Below are 15,143 nucleotides of genomic sequence, written 5' to 3'. Positions count from 1 at the left end.
CTTTTGCCCGCTGATTAGGTTAAATTTTAGCTACAAGTTCGACTTCCGAACTTAATCGAACCGTAAATCGAATGCTTAATTTCGATTTCGCGATCATGCTTTTTACGGTTCAAAGGCATATTTATAGATCTAAATGTTTCGAATGTAGAATTGTTTAAACACGAAAATAAGCAAGTCAATTACAAGGTACACAATAATTTCGGTCACTTAATTACAAAGCACTTTGTGGGGTTCTAATATGCATACAGAGCGCTTTGTGGTTTTGACAATAAGCCACAGAGCCCTTTGTGGTGTATAAAGCGAAGCACCTTTAATTCTATTCAAAAGGGATCAAGCGTATCTACCTCTCCTTTAGTTGTAATTTATGCAGGTTTATCACCACTACCAAAAACGCCCTGATTACTGAGAAGTCATGAACCACATGCAACGCGAAATGTCGCTGCGATGGCGAACACCGCTTCCAAAGTGAGAGAAAGATCAAAAACTAGCAGTTTCAAATTCATATTACACATGATTCAACGTAATTTGGCCAAGGCAACTTAATCGTGAGGCCCAGGAGAAAAAGAGATTTGCACAAGCTAAAGGTAATTTGGAAATTGTTTATGAGGATTCAAATTAATACAGTTATTCAAACACCAAGAACAGAGTTGAAAATACGACGCGCAGCGGAGTATTTTCGGTGAACTTCATGGTATTTGGAAATACTGTCTCGGGTGTTTGAGATATCTATTCAATCAAGAATGAAACTAAGGAGAAAGCTAACGAAAAAATCTGCGCTCATTAAGAACACATCATCCAATCACCGTCACGGTTATGATTTCTCCTTTTCTATTTCAGTTATCATTGTTTGTGCGTTTAATTTATCACGCAAGTGGGAAATAGCCGTTTTCCATGTAATAAGTATAATCGACATTGATTTGTAGCTGTGACACTGAGTCCCTCGTTTAAAAATCCGACACCGAGACTTGCACGAGTGTTGAAGGTTTTTTACAAAATCAAAATCGGGGTCGGAATTATGGATGTGTTAATTTATACAAGATATACAACTTTATAAAGTATACAACTTCAAGACCCAAGAATCTGGTATTACTGCTTTTACCTCCCCAGTGAGAAACATTTCAACTGAAAGATTTATCAAATTTGGGGTTCGTTTCAGGCAAAGTAGTTTTTGAACTTCAAATTAATCGATCACGGCTACTTGCTAACCAAATAATCTGGAGCTCCCCTAGTCGCGTGATTCAACCTCGGTAAGGGACGTTGAAGCCCAAAACTCATTTTAAAATAGCTAAAGAAATTTTCAAAAAATTGTTGATAATGAATCGAAATGTCTAAAACAATTCAATTCATTTCCACTCGGTATGCGACGTTCAGGGTGGCTTACTTAAGCTCTACCTCCCTGGATGAAGCCAATGCGAGGACAATATTCTAATTAGCCTCAATTTCAGACGCTTAACTTTCCTCTGGTCGCGCGCTCCCAAGAAAAGACGTCGCCTTTTCTCGCTCGACCAGAGGAAAATGTTTGAAAGTCTGGACCGGGCTTGGAGAATATATCATTTAATCATTTCTACATTTCAGCTCACTCGCCTTTTAATTATTACATTCTCGTTAGATTGCTTGCAGTCTGTTTTTCTCTCGAAATTTAGTAAGGGAGTGCGACGCTCGGCGAGGGTTTAAGTCACGCGCGCGCGCGATCGAGGAAAAACACACGTGTGTCTTTTCTCGTCTCGCCCCAACGTTCAACCAGTTTGCTCGCGTTCCTGATATAACTGCGCGCTCCTCGGGTCCTAAGAGAAAAGACAGACTACCAGTAGTCTAAAGTGAAATGGCAACTTGGACAAAGTGAAAGTAAATGAAGAAGCGTTCTCAAGTTGAATACTCGGAAAAAAGATTTTCCGAGTTCCCCCAACGGGAGTCGAACCCATGACCTTCCAGAATACCGGTATTCTGGAAGGTCATGGGTTCGACTCCCGTTGGGGGAACTCGGAAAATCTTTTTTCCGAGTATTCAACTTGAGAACGCTTCTTCATTTACTTTACCAGTAGTCTACATTCTCGTACATTCTATAATTCTAAAACTCCGTGTTTTTGTTGTTTAACAATATCTAAGGTCATGGTAAAGGATGGATACAAGAGAATCTCCACGCAGGGCGAGAAAGTAAACGTTAGCTTTTTGTCTCTTCTGCTGTTTCAGTGGATGAACTGTGTCTTCAAGACAGGCAATGAGCGAGCTTTAGAGGAAGATGATTTTTTACCACTTTCAGAAGATAACTTTACCTGTACATTGACAGAGCAGCTTCAAACAAAATGGAACAACGAAAACACAAAATGCAAATCAAATGGAAAAAGGCCGAGACTTTGGAAAAGCGTCCTTAAGACGTTCTTTTTTAAGGAAGGCGTGATACTGACCATCTGTATTGGTGCTTTGTATTCAATTTGTCGTCTTCTTCAACCACTGCTTCTTGGATATTTGATTTCCACGCTAATATCAAGCCCTGAACCACACAAAAATTATTATCTCTATGGTTGTGCATTAGCTATGGGAATTAACTCATTGATAAACTCTCTCTGTATGCATCAGTTTGCCTACAGATGTGAGCTGTTGAGTATAAGAATTAGAAGCTCCCTGAAAGGTCTAGTTTACGTTAAGGTAAGCAGTTTTATTAAATATTAGCACCTCTAGCCGTATTTCATGTATGTTAAAAAGTAACAAACCGACGATACATACCATAACGATCGCTTTTTATTTCTGTAAAAGTTTTTTTAATAGATCGCTTACATTAGAAAGTAATATAAAATAACGCGCGAAAGACCACGCGGAATCTACTTGCCCGTGCGTGTTAGTGCGTGAAGCGTTCCCTAGGGTGGCTCGCCCCCCTTTTTTTTTTTTTCCCCCCCCCCCCCCCCCCTCTTTTTTTTTAGAAAAAAAAGAGAGCTACATAAAAAAAGGCGCCCGGGCCGGTGGTATATTTTTTTAGGAAAAAATTATAAAAAACAAAAAAAAAAAAAAAAAAAAAAAAAGAAACCTCGAACAACCAAATGAAAATAAAAAAAAAGCCAACCTCCCAATTTTTTCCAAAACACAACCCCCCAAAAAAAAAAAAAAATAAAAAATTATTTTCCTTTAATTTTTTTTTTCCATGAGAGTTGCGTCATTGATGGTTCGTGCTGTCAGGCCGGCTTCGTAGCACGAGTTCTATTTTTTCACCACAAAAATATTTAAGTGTAGCCTTTGATCCTTTTAAGCATTAACTGTAAATTTGTTTTGTGAATATGTTTACCTTTCTGTCAGCACGATAGCGTTATTTTGAGCAGCGGATAAAATTTGAGAGAAGATGCGCGTTTCTGCTCGACTCAAAAAGATGAACTACGGATGACGGGACACAAGATGACGTGAGCGAAACAAAACGTGCTACATGGATGTCGTGTTTACTACTAAACTTAGAGGCAAATTGAACTTTTACCTCTTGTCAATACTTTACACAATTTAGCTCTTTTAAAAGGTTCTTAACCCACCCAGAGGTAAACCTATCTAACGTATATCAAACCCAACCTGTAATTACCTGTCAGAGAGGCCTTTAACTACGATTTGCTTAATATTGACAGTTAAATCATCCCCCTGCCACGTCATAAAATAAGCTTAACTTCTGTTTTGTTTTTCAGACGCTTGACCTCAGCAAACATCAGCTGTCAGTGTTTACTACAGGTCAAGTGATTGACCTGGTATCAAACGATGTTCAGCGACTGGACGAGTCAACTATCACGTGTTTTATTAGGTTAGCTCTTTCTCCTTTCGTACTTCTGGCAGTTTTGGCCATGTTGCTGGTTTTTGTTGGTTGGCAGGCTGTAATAGGAGTGATCTTCTTCTGTTTCCTTGTACCTTATTTCGTCGGCCTATCTTATGCTGGTGGCAATCTGCGCAAGCGCACAGCTGCACAATCCGACCGGCGCATCTCCTTGATGAACGAAGTGGTTTCTGGGATTCGCGCCATCAAAACGCATGCGTGGGAAGATGAATACAGAAGAAAAATAAAAATAACACGAAGGTAGGATAAAAAATATCGTAACTGAGTTTTACTGACTATGGCATTTATACCCTTATCTTAGACCCAGACGTTTTATTTCTTTTTCTTAGGGACTGGTCAATAAGTACAGGGGGGGGGGGGGGGTGGGCCGGAGCAGAAAGGGGGTGGGTCATCATTTTTTGAGCCCTCGAAAAGGGGTGGGTTATGTAATTTTGATCTCCATTTAGGGGGTGGGTCATCTTATTTATTCACTAACTTTAAACTGTTACAGTTCCAAGAAAATTTGTATTCATTAATTGATAAATTTCTCCATGTGAGTAGTTTTGAATGAATTTCTAGCGATTTCAGAAGGCCCAAATATAAAAATTCCCGGGGGAGCATGCCCCCTGACCCCCCTAGATGGCTTGTGATCATAAGATCAGTTTTGCCTGTCTCTCTTCAACCTGCATAGATTCGCGTCGGGCTTTAGCCCTTTTAATACCAGTAAACTCTTTTCTCAAACACTTTGCAAAATATGAATGATGGACAGTGGTTGTAGTTTCTGTTTTCAATTTCTGTTTAAAAATATGAACTATTCAATAATTGTTTATGAATTAATATTAATACTGTTTCAGTTTTCGCACATGTTTGTGTCTAATTTTCCCATGGACTTTACACAAAATAGGTGGAAAACTTAAAAAGACTAGTTTAGGAAGTGATAAATTCATCCTTCTCTGGTGTGTTAAAAAAAGGGGAAAGACGTACATGGAACAGCAGTGTTCATCAGGAAAAAGTAGGGTGGTCTATGTAAGGAATTCCACTTTAAAAGCTGATGTCAAATAAAAAACCTCCAACCCCTAACAGATGATAAACAAATGATTGGTCCCTTGATTTTTTTAGGAAAGGGGGTGGGTCATGTAATTTTCAACCTCTTATCAGGGGTGGGCCAGTCAGTTTTGAGCCAGAAGGAAGGGGTGGGTCACAAATTTTCAAGCCACCACTTTTCCAATTGCTCCGGCCACCCCCCTGGTACTTATTGACCAGTCCCTTATTGATCTTATTGAATAAGGGACTGGTCAATAAGTACAGGGGGGTGGGCCGGAGCAGAAAGGGGGTGGGTCATCAGTTTTTGAGCCCTCAAAAAGAGGTGGGTTATGTAATTTTGATCTAGAGGTAGGGGTGGGTCATCTTATTTATTCACTAACTTTGAACTACATAGTTCCAAGAAAAGTTGTATTCATCAGTATATAAAATTGTAAATTTCTCCATGTGTGCAGTTTTAAATGAATTTCTGCGATTTCAGAAGCCCAAATATAAAAATTTCCCGGGGGAGCATGCCCCCTGACCCCCCTAGATGGCTTGTGATCATAACATCAGTTTTACCTGTCTCTCTTCAACATGCATAGATTCACGCTGGGCTTTAGGCCTTTTAATACCAGTAAACTCTTTAGTCAAAACTTTGCAATATGAATGATGGACAATGATTGTAGTTTCTGTTATTAATTTATGTATAAAAATATGAACTCTTCAATATTGATTATGAATTAAATAATATGATTCAGTTTTTTGATTGTTTTCATTCCTCATGGACATTACACAGTGAAAATATGTGAAAAAGAAATGAAAAGATGTACATGGAACAGCAGTGTCATAGGGAAATATCTATGTAGGGAATTCCACTTTAAAAGCTGAAGTTTAATCAAAAACCTCTTAACCCTATCAGATGATAAAGAAATAATGATTGGTCCCTTGAATTTTTTAAGCAAAGGGGGTGGGTCGTGTAATTTTCCCCCCTATCAGGGGTGGGTCAGTCATTTTGAGCCAGAAGGAAGGGGTGGGTCACAAATTTTTGAGCCACCACTTTTCCATTGCTCCGGCCCACCCCCCTGGTACTTATTGACTAGTCCCTAAAAGCAAAAAAATAGAAAAGTCAGACGATCTAGGTACAAGTTTAGCGCTAGAGTTTCATAAGAGTTGGATTAGTGGACTTTCCTGTAATCCGTGTAAGATGAGATACGAAACGCAGTTAAATGTACTATTGATTATTTTCAGTCCTTTATAAACTCATCTGAGTTAACTCTTTGGTATTCTTCCTGGAAACTCAACACAAGTTTTCCTTGCGATAGGACTTTAACCCTATCCAGACCGGGGGGGGGGGCGGAAAGTGTCCGCGCAGACTTTGAACGCTTATAACTTTTTCAAGATTCAACCAAACGCTGCCAAACTTTGCGAGTTCATCTAAAATTTATCTGGCAATAACTTGGCTGGATAGGTTGTTGTACCGGGAACTTGACATTACACTGGCAACGGGCATTTTGAGAAGTTCAAGCAAGCAAACCGTGTACGATTTTGAGAAGCATGTTTCACCATATTTGTAATTTTTGTTTTCCTATTAATCAAAATTAACTTAAATAAAATTATTTTCACCTTTTTAAGGTTTTTTGCACCGTTTTAATCAATTTGTTGTTTTAGTACTTTTCAGTAATTTTGGGCGTTTTTCTGACGTTTTGGAAAAAATTACGAAATCCAAGAGATAGATAGATGGCGGTCCCTAGATGGCGGCTGTTTTGACATCAAACACGCTAGCGCTATTTTCAATTACCTTATTATAGGAATATAACGAAGCATTTTAACAACGCGAACAAAATGTACGCGTAAAAAAAACGCAATCAAAATTTATTTAACATCATTTAATTAACGCGATTCCGTGTGGTGTGTGCTTACATGCAGTTTATTAACGCGATTTGATGCGTATTTATTGCACCGCTATTCAAAACAAAAAAAACGTCAACTAGTATTCCAGTCTCCTGCTTTCACGAGTACTTTCTCTTCCTCCTTTTGCGTCCCCCTCCTTCGCCCCCTTCTTCCCCCCCGCCCCCTCTCCCCTCTCCCTCCTCCCCCTCCCCCCTCCTCCTCCTCCGCCGCCTGCCTCGCCTCTCCCACTCCCCTTCCTCTCCTTTTCTTTCTCCTCTCTTCCTCCCTCTCCTCTCTTCCCCCGTCCGTCTCTCCCTCCTCGCTTTCTCTCTCCCTCTTCCCCTTCCTTCTTCTTTCCTCGCTTCCTTCTTCTCTGTCGCGGCTGGTCCTTATCTTTCTCTCCCTCCCTTTTCTTTCTCTTCTCTCCGTCCCCCCTCTCTCTCTCTTGTGCTGGGTGTCCTCTCCTTCCCCTTTCTTGGGTGCTGGCCCTCTCACCATCCTCTGGACACTTTCCTCTCCCTTGTGTTATTGCAGGACACTAGCTTATTCCATTCGTCCCCTCGGGTCCCGTGTCCCTGGTGCCTTTCCACTTCTTTCTCCCCACTCCTTTCTCTCTTTTGTTTCTCCCCTGTGTTCTTCTTCACCTTTTCTCCTCTTCCACCTCCTTACTTCGGGCTGGCCTGTTCGGCTCCACTCTCTCGCCATCTGTCTTTGACCTCATCTCCTTTGGTCAGTCCTTCTCCTTCTCTTCACCTCTCCTTCTTTGCCCTTCTTCGCCTCCTAGTTGCTATCTCCCTCTCCCCAGTCTCCTCTTCACTTCTTCCCTGTTTTTACCCTCTCTCTTTTCTTCCTGGGCTTCTCTTTTCCTCCTTTCCTTCTCTCTCTCCTCGGGCTTTGTCCTTCACCTCTCAGATCTTGCATCGTCTATCTCTCTCTTAACTTCCTTGCTTATTCGAGTAAAAACTTTTCAGGCCAGAAGAAGGGGTAGACAGAGTAGAAGGTAGAGAGAATAAGAAAGCAGAGACAAACGAAAAGGAACGGAAAGGACGGAGGAAATTTTAGAGAAATTTACCAACTCAGCGCTAAAAAAATCGATTTAACGGTTAAAAACGTGTTTTTTTGGAGTAATTTCAGCATATTCAGGGTTAAACAAACCAAAGACTTCCTAACCGTGGTCGCCAACTTGGAAAGGCCATATAAGGCAGTGATTTTAGATTTATCTCTGATTAATCTGATTGGTCGACGAGACTGACTCGAAATCCAGGTTTTGTTCGGCTGCCGCTGGGTTATCGGCTTCCGAAGACCGAGTCTTGATCGTGCTCTGTTTTGACTGGCCGAGTTTACTCCGATCAACTAGTAAATAACCGGGTAAGCCTTGTACTGAACCTCGTGTTCAGATCACATGACCAAAGCAATATGAGTGACTGACAGATAACCGGTTGGTCGTGGCATTCGGATTGGTCATTATCTAGTGACATTGAACCGTCCTAGTCTGGGTAAAAAAATGAAAAGCTTAATATAAACACCCAAACTGCAATGAACACCTCATCCGAAGGGATTATGCACAAATTGTCAAATGACCGGAGGAACTATCGCAATATAAACACAATATGCAGACAACAGCAGCAGTAGCAATTATTTATTTTATTTTATTTTGTACATTTACAAGTGCCACGCAGCACAAGGAAATTTATTTTTCCATTTATCAGCAGTTATTTATACACGATTTAAATTACATGAACGAAAACCGTGATAGTGTAGATAATTGTAGATACTGTACCCTGGGTGAATAAATCACAATTAAAGCATTTTCTAAATAATCTTTATTTTGTTTGCAGAGAAGAAATGGACATCATTCGTAAGAAGAGTGCCGTTCTGTCTGGTGTAGCAGGCTTGGAGTATGCTTCATCACCATTTGCGGCCCTGGTGTCAGTCATTACTCTTGTTCTAACTGGTCAGGCCCTCACACCTGTTAATGTTTTTATGCTTCTCTCTTTTATCAATATGGCAAGATATTCTACTTTTTCGCACATGGGCGAGGGTTTGCTGACAACGTATGAAGCTTATGCTTCCCTTGGCCGTATAGAACAATTTCTGCTTTTAGAAAATATGCACGATAAGTCCACAGAAGTTGTAAGTAACATGGAAAGCAGCATGGCAAAATTGAAGTGCAGTCGGATTGATCACTACGAGGAAAAAGAGGAGGTTTCTGTTGTTGATGAGTCAGTCAAAGGTCAGGACAAGCCGACAGTTTTACGCCTGTCAGGCTTGACACATCAACAGACCAAGAGAGAGCATGAATTTATTTTGCAAGATATTGAATTTACGCTACCCTCAGGAACTTTAACTGTTATCACGGGTCCGGTGGGAAGTGGAAAATCTACTCTTTTATCAGCTATCGTCGGCGAACTTTCCAACACAAGTGGAACCATAACCTGCCAAGGAACTCTTGTTTACGTGCCTCAGATACCTTGGGTATTTTCTGGAACTATAAGGGAAAATATTTTGTTTGGACAGCCATACGATGAACTCAAGTACACAAAAATTGTCGAAGCATGCGCTCTAACAATGGACATCCAACAGTTTCCCGACAGTGATCAAACAATTGTCGGAGAACGCGGTGTTGTTTTAAGCGGTGGTCAGCGGGCTAGGGTAAGTTTGGCACGCGCAGTCTATGCCGATGCGGACCTTTACTTGCTGGATGACCCTCTGAGTGCTGTGGACTTCAAAGTTGGCCAACATATCTTTGAGAAATGCATTAAAGACCTGATGGCCCAAAAAACCCTGGTGTTAACTTCTCATCAAGAAAAGCACATGAAAGAAGCCGATGAAGTGATTGTGCTGTACAAAGGTCGCGTTTTGGCGAAAGGAAGATTCAATGGTTTGCAAAAACAAGGCTTTTTTAATACAACTGTCGGCCGGCTCCATAAAAATATTCTGATAGACGACAAGGCGGATAAAAGCTTTGCTGGGAAGACTGAAAAGGAAATAAGCGAAGATGCTGGTAGCGCTAGCTGTGGTAAAATGGCAGCGTCAGCCAAGGAATACAAAGGCCTGGACATATCACAAGAAGATCGCTCAATCGGCGTGGTGTCCTCTAAGCTGTACTGGGACTACTTTAGAAGTGGAATGCATCCGCTGGCAATATTTTCCGTGATTTACTTTTGTCTCATCGTTCAAGGTAGGACGCTTTCGTTCTCATTTTGAGATCTTCTTCTAAGGCAAACCGTTTCTCGTAAACATAACTAGTGTAGCATTTTGTATTTTTACATAAAGAAGAACGACAGCAGCACAAAACCTGTCCCTCCGCTGTTTTTATTTGACTTCGCTTCTTTCTTATTTCTCAGCAATGATAGTTGCTCCTGACGCGTGGCTTTCGTTTGTGACAAAACAACTCCCAGAAGAGCAGAAAAGCGCCACAAACCTGACTATCTATGGCTGTCTAGTCGGTGGATCGTTTTTGTTTGGCATCATTCGAGCATGTGTATTCCTTTTGATTTCTCTAAGATGTTCAGAGCTACTTCACGATAAAATGGTGGTGGCTATTCTACAAGCCCCAGTTCTGTTTTTTGATTCAAATCCTGTGGGGAGAATCTTAAATCGGTTCTCCAAAGATGTAGGCTGCATGGACGAGATGTTACCAAAGATGTTTCTTAAAGCAATTCAGATGGATTTGCTGGTGTTAACATCAGTTCTTGTACCAACTGTAACAAATCCTTGGCTTTTGTTTGTTGTCGTTCCGATGACTGTGGTAGTCGTGTACATTTCGAGATACTACTTGAAGACGGCCAGAGAGCTGAAAAGGCTAGAGTCCATATGCCGTAGTCCAGTCTTCTCTCACATTTCCGAGACACTGAATGGACTGGACACGATTCGGACAAGAGCCAGACAAAGAGATTTCGTGGAATCAGTTTTACAGGTATGTTAAAACTAACGTGATACAGTCTTCTTTATTGAGGAATGATAAATGAACTGACTTAATAGGGGTATGAAATGCAAGTAAGCCAAAGAGAAACAGCAAAGTGGCAATGTCTTGACTTTGCGGTATGACAATTTCCTCCAAGAGTATTTAACAGAAAACGAAGATGCTCTACCAAGCTGTCTTCTGTCACTTTTAAGCATGTAAAGTGCCCCATACCTCCTCCTAACAAACAAAAAAGGAAACAAACAAACTAACAGAAAAAGTCCCTCACTCAACAGAACAACCAAAGAAACCAAAAGAATGTTTCACGCAAAACATCAATTCTTTTCATCCTCGTGTTATGAAATTGAATAAAACGTGTATGGCATCGGATTTAGAGGTTGTGTCTGCAATACCGGTCTGGTCGATCTGGCTTGAAAAATAGATTTCGCTCATTTCTTGTGTGTTGCAAGACTGTCGTGTACTTATACTGATCGCTCGCCGACTCGCGCCTTCTGTACTCGCGGGATCGCGCCTTCGGCGCTTGAAGAGTTCAATTCACGTTGCCCCCGAATAGAGAGCCTGCTCGAAGGCTAGGTATTACAGACACAACTTCTTAAAGTTCCTTGTAATTGTTTCCTGTAGATATCAAGATATTCATAATCAGTCGTACGTTTTGGTGATGGCAAGTGGTAGGTGGCTTGGTGTACGCCTGGATCTTCTCGCTTCTTTGTTTATTACTGCAGTGGCTCTAGCGGCAGTAGTTGTGTCTCAAGATGCTGGTGGGTACATTATATTGTAGTAAGGCTTCCAATTAAAGGATTTTGTCTTCCCGGGCTCAACACCGGAACACATACTACACCAATACGTTATCAAAACTATATTCACAAACTACATAAACTGCCGGTTCAGTTAACAGCACAATTAATTTTAACATTTCTAAATGACGACTATTTCTTTGCTGCCGAAAGAATTTTCTAATTTCCCTTTCAAGCAAAGATTGTTTGACTAATTTTGCAGTTTTTCTACCGAGTTTTGCAAATTTTTAAACCTTTTTTTTTCAATCAAAAATAACGCCAACTCGTAACAGCAGTATTCAAGATATTGTTTACTGTTTTTCAGGATTCCTTAACTAAATGCCCGATGAAATGATTATAATAGGTGGCTTTCACTGTCACGCCACTGTCACGCCGCGAAAAAATAAATCCAAAGCTATTAAGTCAAAAAAATCAAGAATATTATAGGTAGTAGAAAACTACTAAATAAACTTTTTTCCAAGTCTCAGGTCAGTGTGTTGTTCCGTTTTCGAGTTATCCGTCAAAATATTTCACGCAAATTTAGAGAGCACAGTATGGAAACGCCATGCTGGAGTCCAACTGGTTTTCGACTCTAACATGGCCGCCGGAAATCAATGCATTAAATTTTGCTACAAAAAGCGGTCAGATCACCTTCGTGAACAAGTAAACATTGACATAAACACTTCTAGAAAAACCTCAACTGTTCAGATTGTTAAAAATAATTTTTTCAAGAGAACGTGACAGCCTTCTGGCGGCCATCTTGGACCTCGTGTGGCGTAAAACTCCAATATTCAAAATGCTCTATCTAAAAGACGGCGATTGCTATCGAGCTAAAAACCTTTAAAATGATATATATTAAGGACGTCTAATAGCCAGTGAAGGATAAAAACTCAGGGATCTTAGCTTGCGATTCTGAGTTTAAGAATTTTGATGACGTCACGCAAAACCAAGAATAGTATTATAATAATAAAGTTGAAGTTCTTGGCGTTAATTTGTTTTTTCCCCTTCTCAGAGCTCATTTTGAGGCTGAGTCGGGCCAAAAACATAATAATTACGCCCGCGAACAACAGCTATTGTCACTGATGTGAACAATTCCTGACTGTTAGCTTCCTGTCATGAAATGGATATCCCAGAAATTAAGCTATTTGCACAAATTAAATTTTGCTTCGAGAAATCATTCACTACAAACGTGAGTGTGCACAGAAAAAAAAAGTAAAACGTGTTTTTTTTAATTTCTTTCAATCAGCCTTTGCCGGACTCGCACTGGTTTACGTCATTCAGACCGTGAACATGACTCAATTCTCTGTCAGAGTAACCTCGGATGTCGAGAATTACATGACGTCAGTTGAACGAGTTATGACGTACACCAATCTGGACTCTGAGCCTGGATACAAAGTGGAACGCCTTTCCCCGGAACACTGGCCACGCGAAGGAAATATCACATTCCAAGATGTATCGCTGGTGTACTATCCAGGGGGACCTCAAGTACTGAAGAAAATTAATCTAAGCATTAAAGGAGGAGCAAAGATCGGTGTTGCTGGCCGCACAGGTGCTGGGAAATCATCTTTTGTGGCAGCTCTTATGCGCATGCCAGACGCTAATGGAGAGATATTGGTCGACGACATTCAAATAAAAGAGATCAACCTCCAAGAAGCTCGAAAGTGTATATCTGTTCTTGGCCAAAGTCCTGTCCTTTTTAGTGGGTCGCTGAGAAAAAATCTCGATCTTATGGCGCAGTTTCAAGATGCAGATTTGTGGCGAGTTTTGGAAGATGTGCAATTGAAAGCGTTGGTAGAAAGTCTGGACCGACAGCTGGATCACGAGTTATTGGAACATGGTGCAAACGTCAGTGTAGGAGAACGGCAGTTAATTTGTTTGTCGCGTGTCCTGTTGCAACAGAACAAGATCATCATCTTGGATGAGCCCACTGCACACGTAGATCCCGACACAGAACAAACAATCTGGAGGATAGTGCGAGAAAAACTGAAGGACTTCACAGTCATCACTATAGCTCATCGCCTCAACACCATTAGAGACAGTGATAAGATTTTGGTTTTGAAAAATGGAGAAATTGATGAGTTTGACAGGTTTGATGCACTAGTGAATAAGGAAGAAAGTGCCCTAGGTGAAATGGCTCGAGTTGCAAACATGAAAATTTAAAGTGACCATACCAAAAGCAGTCGTGTGCTGTTCAACTGACGAAAAACATAGTTTAATAATCAATTAAGAAAACTGTTGCTGTATAAATCAGTGTATACTAGATTATACTACTATACCTTTATGGTAGAAAGGGGGAATTTTTTTTTAAATTTTTTTTAAAAAAAAAATAAAAAAAAAAAAAAAAAAAAAAAAGAAAGGGAGGAGAAAGGAAAAAAAATAAAGAGTAGAGTTATTAAGGAAAGATAGATTAGCTGCCTAAGAGCCAGACAGACCGCTCGGTACACCTAATTAAAGAAATGTTGACCCTGTGAAAAGCATTCCATTAACGATAAGACCGAATGGCATTCTGGGTAGACAGCATCGGCAAGCTGAGTAATAATCCATTTATTCACAATCACGATGTTTTCTTCTATTGGAGCGTTAAGAGCATGATTTATGCAACCCATCTTGTCATAATGTTTATCCAGGGTCCAAAAACCAACCGGGATTAGCTTCTTCCGATTTCCCAGCAAAGATTAAGGTCGCATCGTTCTATGTTTTAAAAAAAAAATTAAAAAAAATAAAAACACAAAAAAAAAAAAAAAAAAAAAAAAACCAAAAATAAAAACTTATAAAAAAAAAAAAAGTTTATGCTTTTCACGGGTCAAAGTTTCTTCAATCAGGTATATACAGTACGTACATAGTGTATACTTTCGGTCCTGGTGACGCAGGACCGATGTACTGGTGACGCACAGCACTGGCGCTGGTTACGCAAAAAATTTACGCCAGCCTACTCCCCCTGTTGCGTGACACCGACAAAGTTTCAGTGAACTAAAATTAGACTGAAGAGAGTTCCGAGTCGATTCGAGTGAACTTTTTCGCAAATTTGGCCTTGAAAAGCAGAGTATTTTGCTGTTTCAGTTAATGTTGTGCGCGCTGTAAAATCCAAGATGTCACTTGTCTAAAATCCTGCCGCGCGCCTGGTCACATATCCAAATGCAAATAAACGAGGCCGACAATTCAGACAAATTGGCGCACGTTTGGCTTACAGCTGGTTTCTGGTTTAGGTAAAATGAACATTTGCTCTCACTAAAAAACAAAGAGAAATACATTGCACACCGTGGACATTTTCATCGCTATATATAGCCTGCGAGCAGGCTCTCTATTCGGGGGCAACGTGAATATTGAACTGCTCGAGCGCCGAGGCGCGATCCCGCGAGTGCCGAAGGCGCGAGTGCGTGGGCGAAGCGGGCACACCTTCGGCACTCGCGGGATCGCGCCTTCGGCGCTCGAAAGTTCAATATTCACGTTGCCCCAATGAGCCTGCTCGCGGCTACGTATATATTGTTATTGATAAAGATTAGCGAAAAAACGGAACGAAATTTCGGTGTCAACTTGGCACCATTATCAAGTTAAAAATGTGTTGGAAAAAAACTAATTTATACTAAAAGTAAAGGTGCGAAATAGGATGGATTAAATTATGATTAACAATAACTGTTCAGTGTTCATGTTCATTCCAGTGAGGTGTGAAAAAACTGATAATAAAAGCCTGTTTATATGGAAGAGAGTTGATCCAGGTATAGGAGGTTTACCCTCTCCCCCGAGCCATCTT

The 15,143-nt window shown here is 40.6% G+C and overlaps 1 protein-coding gene across 1 annotated transcript; it reads left to right on the top strand.

The window, feature by feature from the left end:
• The first annotated feature begins 508 nt into the window (after window positions 1-508).
• LOC144646155 (ATP-binding cassette sub-family C member 4-like) lies at window positions 509-13,676 on the top strand. The gene is made up of 7 exons (XM_078505690.1): window positions 509-584; window positions 2,107-2,646; window positions 3,660-4,042; window positions 8,533-9,875; window positions 10,042-10,604; window positions 11,218-11,377; window positions 12,639-13,676. The coding sequence occupies exons 2-7, from the start codon at window positions 2,110-2,112 to the stop codon at window positions 13,550-13,552; spliced, it is 3,900 nt and encodes a 1,299-aa protein (XP_078361816.1). The 5' UTR covers window positions 509-584; window positions 2,107-2,109; the 3' UTR covers window positions 13,553-13,676.
• Window positions 13,677-15,143: the final 1,467 nt, after the last annotated feature.

The sequence above is a fragment of the Oculina patagonica genome, chromosome 3 (genome assembly GCF_052425735.1).
Source record: "Oculina patagonica isolate OP01 chromosome 3, crgOcupat, whole genome shotgun sequence".
NCBI lineage: Eukaryota > Metazoa > Cnidaria > Anthozoa > Scleractinia > Oculinidae > Oculina > Oculina patagonica.
This window is presented reverse-complemented; position numbering and strand designations above follow the sequence as displayed.